Genomic DNA, 18,620 nt, shown 5'->3' on the forward strand with positions numbered 1-18,620 from the left:
CTCTGCATTACATCGTTTTCTTGTTCTTTCTTTCCCTTCAATACAGACACAGCCGTAAGGAATGCGTTTAAGCATAAGGAATTGGCGAAAAATACCAGCTAACATCTAAGAACCAAAAAAATTAAAAAATATCTACCAATATCTAAAGCATAAAAGGGATTTACAGTGGTGTATCCAAGTATGACTAAACAATTTTGCAAAAATCAATTTTTTTATTAGCAACACCTACTTGACAAAGATACACTGTCATACAGCTTCTATGAAAAGAAACATCAAGTTTTTCTTGTTAGAAAGCACAATGAACAAAGCAGTATAAAATTATTAATATTTGTTCCACAAAACATTCCCAGCTCTTTAATAAATGTTTCTACCACCTAGTAAGCAAAGTACATCAAAAAAACCAAAGGATCTTGTTGACCCACAAGTATTAGTTGTGCTCATCAGCCACTAAACAGTGCTTTTATGGATTTGCCAAAACTTTTCAAATTCCTTGCTTGTTGGTATAAAGCAGAAATTCAGCAGCTTCCAGACTGCATAGCAAATGCAATTAAAAAAATATAAAAATTAAATATTATTTAACTAAACAGATCAGAGCAAGTAACAGGAAGAAATCAGACTCCAAATGATACTGCCCCGACACAAGGTCAGGAACAGATCTGTTCTAAAACAACAGCCATGTGGCTGTATCCATAGCATTATACATATTTCATCTTTATAGTGCATCTTAAAAATGGTATTAAAATTTTGTTAATATAAACAAAATCCCCAAGAAAATGACAGGATGTAAAGCATGATCCCCACTAGTTTGAGAAATGCTCTCTGAAAGGAGAAACGATGCTAACGTAACTAACAGACCATTTCTGACCCTTTAAGAATCTGATTGTATCAGGGCAAGTAAAGTTTTCACTGCAATTTACAGGACTATATTTCTCTCATTTTAATCAGAGAGTCACTGTACTCCTAGACGATGGAAGGGAACAAGGAGGTGCTGGCTGGAGAGCGAGGTGCAGCCAGCTGCCCCACCAGCACGCACTCAGCTCTCTTCTCTTACCGGGCTCAGGACTTAGCGCAAGTCTGCCTCTGGTAATCCCAAATCTTTCAAACCGCATCTAAACGTGCAAAACAAAGTCCCTGTCTCCCTACAAGCAGCAGCAGATCCCTGTCCAACCGATGCAGCTGTAATGCCTTTGAACATAAGCTCCCTTCAAATTTCCTGCGGCTCCGTTAAGAGCCATGACAATATCCGGACAATAAACTTGACCTGCAACAAAGGTACATGCACAGGCCTGGAGCTGGGAAGGTGAGCTGGCATCCACCTAGGCACTGACGGCCCTCAGGATGCCACAGGTCCCACTTCTACCGCCTGGCATTCAAGGTCAGCTCACGTGTCACTTTTGGGTGTTTGCAGTAAGGGATTCTGACCCTGATTAGGCAATAAAACCCTATTGTTTCTTTCAGTATCATGAATCTGTGACGTAACAAAAAGAGGATGCTAATAATATTCATGATACTAGAAGAGGAGAGAAAAGCAATTTCATTAGTGTTCACAAATTCCTCAGTGTTTACAAGTCACTTAGTGAGCTGACCAATTAACAGCTCTTAGAACCTCTAGGTGACTCAGGTGAAGTGCTCCTCTCCTGACTGGTAAGAAAACTACAGCACAATAAACGCCATAAAAGCCTGATCACAGGCAGCACAGAAGTTCCTCTGAGATCTCCTACTAACAATACGCAGAATCAACCTACAACTTTTTATGCAAAGTTGCTCATTAACTTAAGATCAAGAGTAGTTTGTTAACTGAAGATCCTTGAATCCAGAACCACAGCATCATCCCGGTGGGAAGGGTGCCCAGGATGTCTCTAGGTCAGCCTCCTGCTGGGATCAGACCAGGCTTAACAGAAGGCTTTCTCCGCTCAGGTGGTCTCAAGGTTTCCTCCATCCCGAATGGGACAGTAAGCCTCCACAACGTGTCCTGCTCTAACTCGCAGCTTGCCAGTCCACCTTCAGGTCCTAAAAGTTGTACTTGGGAAAACACAGACCTGTAGTTTTGGATGGCACTAGAGGATGAAAATAAAGAATTACTGACCAGTGACCTCTGTGCGAGTTTGGTAGCAGACAGGTGTTTAAACAAGGTTACCATGACATGGCAGATCTAACAAACTTGCTTCCCCATAAGGGAAACAGGGCTTCTGAGACCTTTGGATACATCACATAAACATTTCATGAAGGAGAATCAAATGACCATTGACATTTTAGCTTTTTAAGAATCTCAAAGTGTAGGCAAATATCAGTACAGATCAAAACTAGCTAAGGCTAAAAGAACAACAATGACATTTTTCCTCACAGCAGAATGTTAATTGTGGAATATTTCACTGTCCCACTTTGCCGGGCTTCTGGGGGAGAAGGATTTTGTTACAGACTGTTTAGTTCTGAGGAACCCCAAGAAAATTATGGAAATTACAAAGGGATAAAACATCACAATGCAAGATGTTTCTATACCCCTATACCCATAAGACAGAATTTACCCTAAGATAAAATTTCATTAAGATAGAACTGTAAAGGAGTCAATTTCACTAGATTCATGAATTAATGCAGAAGTAACTCAAGAATACACTACCGAGAGCAGGAACTCCACTGAAGGCAGGTGACAGGTGCAGCTGACCGCATCGCCTAAGGTTCTGAGACAGGACACCACGGTTTTGAGGACACTAAGCCACGGTGATAAAGACGAACGTGTGTCTGTCCTGTCCCCTCACCTCCCCCAAACAGTGTACAAAGAGTAGGGTATTCTAACTCCCTGAGAATCTTTTGATTTTATTACACTAACTAGTTAACTGATTTTTTCCAGATGAACACTGACCGTCACTCTGGCACACAGCTCGCCACTCTCCTCTGCCGCCGAGCGAGCAGAGCTCTCGGTACCGCATTAGCAGGTAACGGCACATCACAGGCAAGTGAGAAACCCCACAGCTCTTGTAGGTGATATTAAGTTTTGTAAGGATGATATGCTAAAAGATCTTGTAACAACGTGGACATTTCTGTTACTGCCAGAAACTCGTAGCATGACACACTCTAGGTACATCATCTACACTATTGGGAGCAGTTGTGCACGCAGCAGCTTTTGAGATATGGAAGACAGATGCCTTTAACAGCTAAAAATTTAAGAGGATGCCACTTTGGCTCAGCAAATACAAGCCACATGAACTCCTGATCTGAAAAACACAAGATTATCTCTATGGTTATGCCAGACAGCATTTCCAGCTTTCACTACGTAAATGCTGTGGAATAGCTGCAAGTATAGATAGGCTTTTCTTAACAAAAAAAAAAAAAGCAGCACCACAAAAAAACCACCACCAAACACAACACACACGAAAACCCACAACCATGGAAAAATCCCAAAAACTTGTCTCTTAGAGGAGAGGGAAGTCTCAGACAACGACTGGAACATCAGCATTAATGATAATAGAAAGACAGTAAAATATTTGCAAAAAACAACCCACAAACCCCACCTGCCAATCCCTAAAGAACCCACTGACAGAGGCACCTTAAGCTCAGCAGAGTGGTAACAAGCAGCAGATCCAGGCGTGGATGAACAGTGTGAAAAAGGCGAGGTGTACATCTCCACAGCTGCGGCATGCACAGCTGGAGCCGTGTGCCCAGCCAGGGCCTGGTGCCTGACGGCGCGTCGTGTGAAGACCTTGCAGCCTGTCTGCCAGAGAACCAACAGGTTTGGCGGTGGACTTTCTACTGATGCTATTAATGCCAGATTTTGCTTTTGAAGGCAAAAATCATTCATAGGGGATAGGTCCACTGAATACCAGTCTTGTAAATGTTAATTATGGGATGCACTATATACAACAGCCAGCAAGATGCTGTTGCATGTACAGCACGAAAATTCTACAAGATGATGAACCTGGACTCTGCTGCAAGAGAGCCTGAACGACAAGAAGCAGGGCACGTGAAAAACTGCTTTTGTAGGTACATCATTATTTAGATGCTTTTAATGACTTCAGAATATGTTTATGAGATCTGATCCTCTACAGTCACTGGGAAACCGGGTTTTCCTAAAGACAGAGCGGTAATGATCTCTTTTGACAGTAATCATAATTGTAACAGTGAAAGGATGTTACAGTGATTGAAAATATTTCTATAAAGGAGTTCTTATCACCACAGCAGCATGTTAGAAACAATAATTCAAACCACAGATTGGTTCAAAAGCCCCTTTCCACTCCTCAAAAAGGGCAGACACCTAGCAAATAGAAAATAAGAGCCCTGAGAAATAAGCAAAAGAAACAATTTACTGGCAAATTGCAGCATTTACTGGTTGTGCCTAGAAATGAGAAACCTATTGACTTCTTGCCATTCCATCAGGAACACGCATAATAGAGAGAACAAATAGGTTTTGCTTTCAAAGGACCGTGTTCTGGTTAAGGGTACCATTTCAAGAGATTTACATAAACCACCTTCAAAATTCTATTTTAAAATTAACCAAAGTCTTGCTAGACAAGATTACTGCTCAATCAGCAGATTAAAAATTAATAACTGCTTTCCTGCTGTCTGCAGAGAGTACTTTTTGGAGGTTAAAGAACTACCTTTTCCTTGTACAGATACTCAGATTTTTGAAGAAACTCAGCAAACTTATTCTTCCAGGAGCTACAAATCTCTGCCTAAAAAGAAATTATTTCAGGCATCAGTCTCTGCCTCCGCTGTGCGTTTCTGAACAGTGCCACTGAAGATGACTGGAACATGTCCCTAAGACACACTGAAATCTGGTAACAAATCCATTACTAGAACAGAACTAAAATGTTTATGAAATGTATGCGAGATGAGAAGCTTGTCCTTTTTTGTTGGCATGAAATACTCGAAGTCTAAGACTCCTGATGGAACTAAGGGGAAAATACTTCAGACTGGTGAGAACTGGAACAGTAGATGTAAAAAGCCTAAACCTGGAGAGCTTGGAGCAGCGAACCAGCTGCTCAGATTCATACAAGAAAGCCAACTGCTTTTTTTCCCCAAGATGATGAATCAGTGGTTTTGACCTTATGTATCCTCCTGGCTTCAGAAGAAACTGGTATTCACGGGTCTGACTAGTCCTGTGGTAGTCGGGAAATGAGAACCTTCCAGATCATTTTGAGGACTGCACCTCAGCCAGCAGAAAGCAGTTCCTTTCTTCCAGCTATCAATGGAACCTCCTTCATCGCCTTACCCCTGCTCCTCTGCCAGTTTTCCTGTATCCTTTTTGAAGCAGAGACTGTAACTATATGAAGCATGCAAGATGCAGAGGCACCTTAGTTCCACACACTTCCGTAAGAACCTTGCCTGTTTTGTTCTCCTTTCCTAAAATACTGAATATTTGCTCTGTCTGCTATTGAGCACTACAGTGACATTTCCAAGGAACTATCATAAACACAAGCTCTCATTCTCAAGTGATAATGTCACCTCACACTTTCTCATATTAAGCATAAAGTTGGTGCTGGAGGGGGAGAAATTCCAATATGCATCGTTTTACATTTAGCTGAGAAATAAAAGATAATCACTCAGTCCCATAAAATTTTTCTGCAATTCTTCAGCCTGGCCTGAAGTTTTGTACTCCAGATCTCTGTTGACGGCAAAATCAATCATATCACTACTCATCCATTTTCAAACTGTAAATGTTTTGGGTTTATAATTTAGAACACTGATCCCCAGCACATGTCTTCTATGGCCTCCAGCACCATTTATTTGTACTCTCCACTTCCCACCATCTAACCAATTTCCCCCAGCAAAGCCACAATCCTCCGTCCCACAGCTGCTTGGTTCCACAGCTGTCAGTGATAAACCTTGCCAAAGATTTTTTTGTAAAGTTACATTTATAACCACGTCTCCCTTGTTCACATGCTTGTTGACTCTTTCAGGGATCTTCTACAGTTTTGTGCATCATGACATCACTAGAAATACACTGAGAAACCTTACATATCTGGGTGCTCAACAACTCTATTCCCTGTTCTGGTTTCTGTTAATCTGTAGTTGATTTGTCAGGCGTAGGGGTCTGCAGTTTTTTGATGTCCCCTTGAACCCCCTTCCATAACTGATGTCTTGTTAGTCACTTTTTAGTCCTCTGGTAACAAAGCAGAAAATAAGAATGGATGTCAGCAATGCAAATCAAAGATCCAAATCTCAGAGCAAACAGAGTCAGAGTAAACTATTGCACGCTGCGTGTATTACAGTGTTGTACACTGATATCTGTGTCTTAACAGAACACACCATAAAAGGTTACTCATCCACTCTAAGGTGTATCAATTACATCATTAATACCAATAATTCCGAGATGTAACATCATCAGGAAAACTATGTTAAAGAACACGCTTGGCATACATTCTGTGGAGCTGCTCTGGGAAACACAGGAGGGACTACAGGAGAAATTATGCAAAGTCAACTAACAAACAGTAGAAGTTTTACTATATTTAAAGAGGATGCTCCTGCTTTCCAGTCAGTCTCCATAGCTGCAAAACACACATTGTCACTTGTATAACAGATCTTGTTTAATTTAACATAGAGCTCTCTTCCATCTAGCCATAATTAATTATCTTTGCTACCAACGTTTCTGTAGTATGGCACAAATGGCACATAAAATAAAAAATAGCGGCATGGTCAATCAGATATCACGGAGCCTTTTCATTTACCCATTCTGAAGATAAGTAATTTTCCTGGGGTTTTGCTCATTTTTGTTTGGCTGATTGTATCAGGGAAGTGAAATATTTCCTTGTTATCTTGATTTTATTTTGCATTTATGAAATTTAAATACTGCAAATGTGCTAGTTTACTGTTGAAAGACAGGTTCTTCCCACAATAGTCTGGGAAAAAAAATCTTAAATAATGAAGACCTTGAACTTTTCACATGCTTCCAATAATGCACATAATTGGAGAATTTTGTAATTGCTACAACATGAATAAACTGATTCATTCTTTAAATATCCTCAAACACAAACTTTAATTCCTCATTAGTAGCACATTCTAAGTTACCAACCAAAGCAACCTGTCCAGGATGTGCAGCTGAAATACCGTACCATCCACACTAGGAGCCTTCTTTTCATCCTTCTGTTAGAGCAAAATAAATACACAAAGCTACAGAGCTTCTCCTAGGGAAAAATTAAAAGATTCTCCAATGTAAAATGAGTTCTTTATACAATCATCCCAACATGCCGGGACACAACTTTGCGTAGAGCCATTCCTAACTTGCCTGTACTAGCCAAAGTGCTAACTGCACTATTTTCATTCTAATCTATCCACTGAAAATTAGTTTACTAACAGGCTTAATCAAAAAGAACCCATCCTTACTTTACGCAGATTTTACTCGTTCAGTAAAAATAAGATCAGCACTAAAAAAGTGCAGGGAAACTAATTTAAAGCCAACTTAGATGTTCTCAACATGCTGAATTACATTTGAGAATCCAAGTAGTGCACAAACAAAAACACTTCACAAACTACGTGTATGTATACATATGTATAGACACAAACACATTTTCACATACACACATACAGATATGTAATACTCAGGGACACATACTCTGTATGTGTGTATATATATTTTATACAAACACACACACTGCAGGGAGTGTTGTCTTAAATACTGAAAAAGATATGTTGTAATACTTATCGTGCTTCTTTATCGGGATCAAAGCCAGGAGCAGCAAGCTACAAAATACAATGCAGAACTCTAACACAATAGGTATCTATTACTAAAAAATGATGTTCTAACCAACCAGAAGTCCAACTAAGTTTGACCAAGAACACAAAATGAGTATGAAGTGTCAGCAATAACAAGATCATTCTAAGTTCGCTTTAGATACTGAAAAAAAGAAAGTTCCCCAGTCACAGCAGGCAGCCTATTTGGCTAGATCAGAAACACTGCAATTACAAAAAAATAAATGAGATTAGCAGTGGAAGTTGTATAAATAGTAACTACGAAAACAGGAGTTATGCAGCATGAAAAGACCTCTACATTTCTTTCTTCTGTGCAGCTCTTTTCTCAAGGAGCACACAAAACAGAATTGAGGTAAAGAGACACTATTTTTAACCTGATTTCTTAAGAGAATAAGGTTTATGCAATCTTGCTGTCTCTATAGCTGTCATTTACCACATATGTTTGCAGTAGCCTTTTATATGTTCTCTCATTTCAAACCTGATTTTACAGACTTAGAGGAACCAGACACTTGAGAGCTCTACTTTTAAGGGGGGGGGGGGGGGGGGAAGAAAAAAATATCTGTGGCTAGAGAAGGTAGACAGACACAAATTAATACCCCAACTGAGAGGAAGGCAGTTACAATCCAACCCTTTATTCATAGAGCCATATAGGTTAGAAAGACCTTTTATTCTGTCAGAGGGGCAGCTTTAAGCATGCAGGTAGCTCTAAACCAGGCACAGAACACCTGCAATTCATGCTGTCAAAGGGAAGGTAAGAGGGTGTTCACAGCAACGTGTGCATGAGGAGCAGGGGGTGGTATAAAGGGATGTAGGTCAAAAATCCACGGGAAACTTAGTTTTACTGTTTCTGAAACTGCCTGTTACTTTTCAACATTAGCAGCCTCTTGAGCATCGTCCAGAGGCCATGATGAAAGCACATTTTAATCACTTTTCCTGGCACATTTCTAACAGTACTTCCAAATGCACCTCCACTAATATTAAATAAATTGTCTTCATAGTCCCAAGCCACATTTTAGAAGAGGATACACTGAAAGTTTTGCTGCAGGCCACAGTAAGTTCACTGGCAAACGATCTCCAGCCAGAAGGTCCCCAGCTTCCCAGCCAGGACTTTATTCCTCACTTGTGCAGAGCATCCAAACGTACCAGCGGCTGGTTCCACAGGTGTCGGCACAGCCTGCGACCCTCGCTGAAGCTCCATGCTCCCTGCACACCCATTTCACAACTTTTGCTTAAACGTCTTTCTCTGCTGCTTCTTTTTACCATTAAGCCGTGACGAGCAGGAACGGAACCAAAATTCTGCTGCGTTGAAAAGAGCTTATCAGAAGTAGCTAAGATACCTCCTCGCTGTCCCACCTCCTTAATGCAACAGCTTTTAAACCGCACAAGAAGCGAGCACACTGCCAGCGGCTGCGCTCGCTTCACAGCTCTGGCTTATTTGCCTGAACACCCCATCTCCTTTGAGCTGAATATAAAAAACTCTACATACAATTAGCACTGCCTAATGACATGACTGTCTATCACAACAAATACAAAACAAGCAGTAGAACACAAGCTCCAGAGAACTCAGAATTTCCAGTCTTTCTTTGAAACCTAGAACATAGAAGGTATTTCACTCTTTTCTGTACGCACTTGCGTCACGTTCTGGAGAAGCTTTTTTCCAGCTGACAGGCTCAGCCAACAAACACTGTGCCATCACAGAGGGGCTGAGGCTGGAAGGGATCTCTGGAGGTCATCTGGCCCAACCTCCCTGCTCAAGCAGGGTGATCGGGAGCAGGCTGCCCAGGTCCACGTCCAGTCAGCTTATGGGTATCTCCAAAGAGGGAGACTCCACAATCCTCTTCTCTCTAGGGCCTTATCCCAAGGGACTCTACCAAGCAGATCTTTGAACAGGCCAAACTCCACCCTCCTGAAGTTCAGGGTTGTGAGCTTGATCTTTGCCCTTCCTCCTTTCAAGATCCTGAACTCCACTATCTCATGGTCCCTAGAGCCAAAGCCCCCTCTGAACCTCACATCCCAAACAACCCCCTCCTTCGTGAATACAAGATTTGGCAGAGCACCTCGCCTTGTTGGCTGCACTGACATTTGGAGGAGTGAGTTGTCATCAATGCGCTTCAGAAAACTCAAGTTGCTTATGCCCTGCTGTGTTGTGCCTCCAGCAGATACAGAGTTGGTTGAAGCACCCCATGAAGACCAGGGCCTGCAAACATGATGCTGCTCCAATCTGTCTGCAGAGCACCTCGTCCACTTGTTACTCCTGGGCAGGTGGCCTACAGCAGACACATGCTGCAGTGTCACCCACGCCAGTCTGCTCTTTAATCCTCACTCCGTCCGTCCATCATCCATCCCCAGGCAGAGCTCCAGGCACCCCAGCTGCTCTTGCACATACTTTACCCCCTCATTTTCCTGTCCTGTTCTTAAGGAGTCCATTCCCCCCCCCCCCAGCAGCGCTCCAGCCATGCAAGTCATTCCACTGCACCTCCATCCACTTCCACACCTCCCAGCCCGCCTGCAGCCCTGCGACCGCGCACAGATCTCTGCCGCGCCGCGGTCGCTCCCCACGCTGCGTTACTGTCCACACGCTTCAGAGAGGTGCCCCAGGGCACGCTGATCTCCCAGAAATGGTGTTGGGGATTTCTCCATAGCAGTGCCTTGGAGGCACTTCCTTGCTGATGTGCAAATGCTAGAGGTGACCCTGCTCAGGCCCCGTTTTGTTGCTTTTGTGATGCCTTTCTGCCACATCACTGCACACCATTTGCTCACCCGCCCCGTCAGTCACTCCCTCACAGGGCTGCTAGTTGCTCTCTCCCTCCCACATCATTCCTAGCCCAAAGCCCTGACAAGGTCAAGGACACCTTTGTTCTGCCTCAAGGAGGTGGATTCCATCTCTCCCAGGTAGCCCCTGCAAACAGGGTCCCATGGTGCAGAGCCCAAAACCTGTTGCCAACACCAGCTGCAGAACCAGCTGCTGCCGTGCACTGCTGGTGCCCTCCTCCCAGCACCCCTTCCCCTCACCGGCAGGAGCAAGGGGACACCACCCAAGGCCACCAGGACCCTGACAACCTCCCCCAGCGCTCTGCAGTCAGTGCATATGCAATGCAATACACACTGACTTGTACACAAAACTTATACATCCATTATTTCAACAATTCACTGACCAAACACCTACGGACCTTAGCAACACAAGGACTCTACACAAACAAGTTAGAACACCGGTTAGAACAAGGTGCATGCACAGAATACCCTGCGTGGGGTTAGTACCATCACTGAGGGCAAAGCGCTATTTGAACCCATATCCGAGATGAACTCTGGCGGTAAGACAACACCATGAAATCTTAGGTTGAAATGAAAGAAAACCTCAACCCTCAGTAGGGTGACAAGAATTTTAAAGTTTTCGTTATTTCGCTGGGTAAAAATTAACTTCAAGGAAACAAAACTCATTAAGAGAGCACTATGTAATGATTAAACTTCAACTGCAGAAAAAATTTAAATATTCTGAACACCATTTAAAAGGGCATAATAATGGAAATTAAGTGCCAAAAATTCCAAGTGCTCGTGCAATTTATATCTAATTTAACTTTGAAATGAATCCAATGACTTCCAAAAGATGAGTTTTGTTCTTAATTTCTTTGCATTAGCCACAGTAAAAAACCCAAATCTTAAAATCTCTTTGGAAAATTATACAAGTTATATCTACCCTCTTATAAAACCATTTTCTCATCTTTTACTTGGTATAAAAAAAATCACTAAAATATTAATACAAAAGTGTAGCAGCAAGAATAATTTTCAGATGTAATTATTCTTAAATACCAGTTAATTAAAAGACAAAGCAATTTTTAAAAGCTAGAACAGGAAGCTAATATACTAAAGTAGTGCTACAAAGCATGTACAACGAGCAGGTGGAAAACATTTACTTCTCAAAGTTGTCACTGTGCATCTAAAATAACCAGCCAACCCTTAAATGGGCCTTATTGAAATAACTGAATGAAAAGCTTGTTAGGAGAATATAGACAAATTATACAATTCTGTGAATTAGTTACAATCGAGAATGCAATGTAACGCTAAATACAAATATGAGAACCAAGAGACACACAGAAACCAAACCAAGCGATGTGGACTCTGCTCCTGGTTTATTCTGTGACCTTAAGAAGCCTCCCTCTCTGTGCTCAGTAAACATTTCTATCATATAAAGCTTTCAAGTGCTTTACAAAGCTCTCTTATGAGCATTACACAAATTCTTTTTTGTGTATGCACTTTTATACACACTTAAATATTTTAAAAATACGTATTGATTTTTAAGTACTGCAAAACCACTTTTTATACAAAAGATGTTAAAAAAAAGATTCACTGAGTTGTTCTTCAGAAAGAAAAAGGAGTAATAAGTTTTCTGTAAAAAAGGATAGAAACTAAATCCTGCTTTGAAAATTTTCCAGTCTCTCCCCTGATTGTATTACAAACTGTCCCCAGTAATCAGCCCAATTCTACATAGTTTTCTCTCCATCTCATATTAGGCAAAACAGACTGTATAAACCCATTCATTTTGTTAATTTAAACAGTCTAAAGCTCTCCTGTGAAAGTGAAGTTCCTCAAATATGCATCAGGACACTTCAAAGTAAAGCACGGCACAGGCCAAATGCCTTCCCAGGTCCACGTGGAATTTGAAGCAGCCTCCAAAGAGTTAGGAGCTTCCCTGTGCTACACTTTTTTTCTTTTTTCTCCTCAATCCAGGTAATCATAGTATCTTGCATGTCAGAAATGGCATATGTGCTAGGTGTAGCCTCTGTTAGAGATACTGGCTCCTGGAACCTGGGCTTCTTTTGCTAAGTCTTTATCTCATCTACAAAGACCATTTGTATTAGTCCACACTGGTTACAAGAACAGTGAGAGAATACCTCGGTGATGATCATAGCATATTTCAAAAGGCACTTTGCATTTCTGGAATCGCTGCAGATAGATCTGATACAGTCAAAAACAGGTTTCAGGCAAAATATTATTTATCTGATACTGTCAATACATGGGTTTTGTGCCATGTTATATTTATATTCACCGCAAGATAGTGTATGCCAAAATCCAGAAGCCAAACAAAAATGACAATATACCAACAACGGGCTCCTCAGCATTATCGTTTCCCCTTCTCACTAGCAGACCTTCCACTCCTGTATTTTATGTCTTCACGCACCTGGCTGTAGAAGCGATAATTCTGCTGCCCTGCATCAAAAACATTACAAATTCTGGAGAACACCTGTAGCTACAGTACTAACAAGCCTGACTCAGTGAAGGCAATTCACACAAAGACAGAAACTTCAGTCATGCCATTACGATGCTGGACTGTTGAAGCACAGTGGTCAAACTATTGAGGACTGCTCAGTACAAAGGTACGATTATCCTAACTGAAGTACTTACCTACCTAATAGATACTCCCACAAAATCTTTGGTCTGGATATGAAAAGCTACACTTCAGAAACCACAGTAAGACCCATCAACATATTAAGCAATAAAACCCCAGCTTGTCAGCGTGACTCACATAGGCTGATCACAAAAAAAAAAAAAAGTGTAAGCCTTTTACAGCAGGAGATCTGGGGCAACTGCAGCTAAGGATCACCAGACCTACTGCCTTAGTCACAAACTGCCCTGGATTCCTTACCCACAAACTGCTACACCTCCAGGTTTGGACAATTCTTGCTGATGTAAACTGTACTACTTATTCAAGTCACCAAGAAAACTACCATTCTGTATCGATCTATAGCTTCTCAACTCCTCAGTCTACATTCTGACCAAACAACTTCAGAAACACAAATACTAATTTTCAACAGTCCCTCCAATCCCTTAGCTGATTATTTTTCACATCTTGTTCTTTGCTGTTAGCTGTGCTCAGTACTTTCGCATTGCTTGGCCCACTCAATTTCATTCTACATGTTAAATCCATCAGTAGCAAACTCAAAAGGTATCTAAATACAGTAATCTGTAGTTAAAATTAAGTAGTTTTGACAACTACATGACCATACCGTTCACCTTCACCCTGCAAAAGACATTTTGAAAAGCAAGATTCTCCGCATGCTCTCACTGAAACGTTGGAGGGCTGTTTTAAAAAGCAGTAGAGCCTTTTGAAATCCCCAATTCAGTGCTGTCCTTCGGGAAACAGCCCTAACCCAGCAGGGCCAAGGGGGTCCAATATTCCACACACAACTTCAGTCAAAACTGGTTCTGCAGTAGACACTGAACAGGAACACCTTCTGGGGAAGGATCTGCTACCCGAGAGATTCAAATAGCGATACAGCTCCATGCTGTATCACTCGTGCATCTAAAGCAGTTGTTCACTCTTTGACAAGAGTAAATTTCATCCAGTCATCATTAATACTCAAAAGCAAAATTCCAGCCTCTGTGACCTACCCACAGCACGGTACATACAGCTTGCAACTCCTCCCTGCTATGAGGGCAGGTGTATGACTGACTTTTTTATTTGGTTTTATGAGCTAACTAAACTCAGATTATAATTTAAAAGATTTAGCTGATGTAATTAAGGAACATCCAGGACAATAGCGCTTAGTGGTTACATGGCCTGTGTTTGTCTACCTCTGGCCTTAACCATCCCTGGTTGCTAACTTCATTTTTAGGCACAAAACTAAGCAGACTGCAGGAAACAACGTTTCTGCCATACCAGTTAGAAGTACAGACTGAGAAAAATGCCTGGCAGTAACAGTAGGAAATTGGCATTGCTCAGACTAAAGAGGGCAATGAATCACATGGCCAACCAGGAGTGGAAAGGACAAGACCAGAAACAGCAATCCCCATAGCTGCCACAGAATCAAAAGCCTAGGCCAGTATCTCAGTGTGAATGTTTTACAAGGTAAATGAGGCAATTACTTCAATGAACTCCTAGTTTTTTAGGCCCATTAAAAACATTTTGAAAAGAGTGTGGCAATTTGATAATTTGAAAATTTTAGCAACAGGTCATTTCTTCCCCCCTTTCTTCAATGCACCTTTTTAACATTTAAAAATATCTTGTGACACACTAGCACATCCCATTCTTTGAATGGAACCTGACAAGGTCAGGTTCTGCTTTGAAGATGCACTTGGTGCTGTTCCATGTGCTAACAACAAACTCGCTCTGAACCCATACCACTAAGCTGAAGAAATCCTTAAAATAATATTTCACTGGATAACAACTTAAAAAATTAACACCCCAACACCAGGAAAAAACATGCAATAGCGTTGGTGTTCATGAATACTTGCTGTGCACTTTCAGCTTACTGTTTATTAAAAAGACTTGTAATCCTGGTTGTCTTTTCTTCTTAATATAAATCATAACACCAACTAAATGCCATATAAATAACTGCTATCAGATACAAGAACACATAGGACCACATCATCATCTTTACCTCTTTAATTTTGTTCCTCTTCTCTCGCACATCCGGGTCTGCTGGTTCTCCACTGTTTATCCCTATAAGATTTGGTAAAGGAACAGGGGGCAATGGCTTGCTGTCTTTCTTTTTCAACTCTTGCACTACTTTGTTCTTTTCTGTCTGAATCTCAGCTTTAATCTCATCACGTGATTTCTTCAGTTTCTCCTTCGCCTCCTCCAGAGCCTTTTCATGATCTGCTCGGATCTTATTTCTCAGACGTTCCTCTTCTTCTCTGGAGATACAAATGCTAGTCAGCATCTCATTACTAAAAACACATTGCTTATAAACAAACTGCAGCTTCAAAACAGAAGGCACATCCCAAGTTGGTTTACTCAAAGTAATTCCAGCGACTCAGACCAGTTACTGAATTGTGTTAGTGCGCATACACTATTTTCGCCAGGAACCCCAAAAGAACAAGAGCATACACATCAGCAACACTATTGTACAAAAATGTGTCATAGAGGTTTTCTAGATTATCTCCCAGCATCTTTGCTTTTCTGCTCAAGACTTCAGAGAGGAAAAGCCCTACATCTTGTGCTTCAACCGCAGGATGCATGCAGAGGCAGATCTAGCAATCATTCAGTTTAAGGAAAAAAGATCAGAAGGGCTCTCACTTGCCTTCTGCACAATAAATACATCGCATGCAACTTGAAAAGATCTGAAGTAACTACTAAAAAAAATAAATTGTGGCCACTCCTTTTATTAACAATGAGGTGTGAGATGCAAAAGCTGCAAACCCCACCACAGCATGTTTTGTCTTGAATTCAGACCTCATTGTTCCAGTCAGTACGGCCCACAAACCTCAAGTTAAATGCAAAGTTAATTATAAAGCCTTTTAGGAACATTAAGAGCTTTTAGTAAAGCCTGATTTTGAAACTCACAGTCAACAAAACAAACAACATCTTGGCTTTAAGCACAATCTTCCATCACAATCTTTAATGATCAGCAAAAGTTTTGAGATACACACAAAATGAAAGAATGCTGTTTTAAAGCCTGGGTTAAACAAGAGGCTGTTCTAACAACAGACAAAAATGTTATTCAGGACATTCCAGTCCTAAAATATTTCAAGGCATCGGAAAGATACACATCAGGCTCTCAATACAACACAACCTATTCAAGCTTCCTTCAGCGGAGACATTCAAGACCTGCCTAGACATGACTGTGCACCCCGCTCTAGGGGAACCTGCTTCAGCAGGGGCTGGGCTAGATGCTCTCCCGGTCCCTCCCAACCCCGACCATTCTGTGAGTCTTTAAAACATAGTTGCTCAATGACGAACATAAACCAAAACAGTTGGAGGGATCTAAAATAAGCACCAATTGCAGAAAAAAAACCCAAAACCAAACCCACCAACAAAACACCACACTCCCTGCCAGTTTCCTCCCCCAGGCAAAAACACTTTTTCCTCTAAGAGTATGAAGACGACAATGGATAATGGAAAGATGGCAAGCAGCAATCCATGTAAGAAATATCAAGCTTGGCCTAACTGCTTTTAGGAGGAACTGAGCCACTTGATCCATACCACATTTTTTTCAGTATACTGAAAACATATGAGTGAAAAGGAGCAACCACCTTCTGATACAGAGTTCAGCTGGAGGGGACCTACAGTGACCACCTAGTCCAACTGCAACTAAACGCCAATCCAAAACTTACAGAAAAAAACAAACACAAGATTGACAAATGATAACCAAACACTGACAACAGAAACAGCAATGTATCTACATATTTAAAATGTGATTTTTTTTCCTACAACAGTTATTAAAAGTATTTGACAAAATCTATGATAAACCAATTAACACTTCCAGAGATTCAAACAAATTTTACGGAACTCCCTGGGGTGCTATGCTGGAATATCTGGTTATATCTACAGATCGCACTGAGCTTTCCAAGTATAACAGAAATATTTTTATTAATCTCACAGATCATGTCGTGTCTATTACAGAGCACAGCTTCACCTTTACAAATAAAGGTCAAAGAACAAAGCTGGTAATGAATAACTGGCATAGAGTTATGACACAATAGTATCAGAGCAATCCCACCAGACTGGCCCATTTTGTGCAAGGTTTATGACTTGTTACAGTCCTCTGCCTAAGGAGAGCTGATTTTAGGTCCAAGTGCAATAAATCAAGCTTTTAGTTCTGGAAATTCACAGTTCAAACCCCCGGTGCACTAGCCCTGACTGCTCTCATAACATCCAGTGTATTTTTAAGTTAAAATTTATACAGCTCTTTTCTGCAGTCTTTAGCTTGGGCTCAAGAGCTGAAAAATAGAGACTTTTCTTTTTTTTTTTTAGGCACACATTTTATTCTCAATTTGACTAAGTCTGACACTACTTGATGTCACCCAGAAAATAACTTCCCAATTTACAGGCCAATGTGCATAGTGTGCTGGGGGAAAACCACCACTGCACTATAGCATTTGTGCTTGCAGCAAAATGCGTTGTTACACAGGGTGGTTTATTAGCCCTTACATTTTTCTGAAGTGCTATTAGGCTTGCATTTAAAAAAATTATAGCAGCATTATTACCTTTCAATATTTCAGTACTAGAGATACAATGCAGAGGTTTTAATGGATGCACTGCCTGAAAGGCTTTTAAACTGAATTTCTTCAGCCGCTTTTCTCAATATGACCCACATCACATTCATATTTCTCCAATAAAAAACAAAGGACTGAGCTCCTCACTTTGACTATCAAATCCGAGCTCATCAATACTGTTTAACAGTAACAGTGCTTCTCTCTCTCAACTGTCCAGCAAAGAAACAACTTTCAAAGTGTCAAAACATTATTCTAAAGAGAGAAAACACAAGTAATGCCGTTTAGGGTAACTCTTCTACTGTGACCTACTTATGGGGAAAATAACTTTTCATATTCCTGCAAAAGTTACCGACATTCTGTTGTGGCAGTGATGTGTTCAACCCAGTAACAAAAGCAGCCGAACATTTCTATCAGCTGAAGGATCTGAATCCATACATCTGTAGGCTGGAACGCTTTCCCAGGGCTAGCAGAGGGCTCTGCCGAGCTGCAGCTAGAGAGAATGAGATCGCCAGAACGAGACATCATTCACCACAGTCATGTTCTCACCAAGAGACAGCATGCTGTACGGGAGCCAAGGAGATGGCTTGAGAATGAGAAATGTGTTACTGAACATTTCAGAATCAAAATACTTCAATGTGGAATATGTATTTTGGAGGCAAGTTTCTCATTTTCAAAACTCAGTTTCTGGAGGCAAGTGACAGCCTTTACCCTCTGACTGGATCTACTCACATTTTGCTAATAGATACTGAAATCCTTTTTGCAAAAGATCAACTACCACTGAAAAACATGAATTTTTAGAAAAACAGGGTAACAATGTATCTCAGAATTTAATAAATAGACACCCAAGGCACATCCACATTAACCTAATTTGAAGATGATGCTTTACAATGAGTGTGCTTTATTCATAACCAGAAATGTTTTTGCTAAAACCCATGGTTAACATGCATGCCCCCAGAAACAATCCCTCTGCGTAGAAAAGATCAACAGTGTTTGAGTAGCTAGAA

General features: G+C 41.1%; 1 protein-coding gene across 4 annotated transcripts in view; it reads right to left on the reverse strand.

Moving 5' to 3' along the window:
- The window catches only part of MAN1A2 (mannosidase alpha class 1A member 2), a 145,954-nt gene that overhangs the window by 100,128 nt on the left and 27,206 nt on the right, over positions 1-18,620 (reverse strand). For 3 of the 4 annotated variants that reach the window (XR_005104327.1, XR_005104326.1, XM_037388006.1), the window contains exon 2: positions 15,060-15,315. The exons of the other annotated variant lie outside the window; for it this stretch is intronic. Coding sequence is in view for 1 of the 3 variants with exons in the window: in XM_037388006.1 (XP_037243903.1) it covers positions 15,060-15,315 (256 nt within the window). In the remaining 2 variants the exon portion in view is untranslated. The remainder of the gene's footprint in view (positions 1-15,059; positions 15,316-18,620) is intronic. 4 annotated transcript variants of the gene reach the window in all.

This window comes from Falco rusticolus, chromosome 5 (assembly GCF_015220075.1).
Source record: "Falco rusticolus isolate bFalRus1 chromosome 5, bFalRus1.pri, whole genome shotgun sequence".
NCBI classification, from domain to species: Eukaryota; Metazoa; Chordata; class Aves; order Falconiformes; family Falconidae; genus Falco; species Falco rusticolus.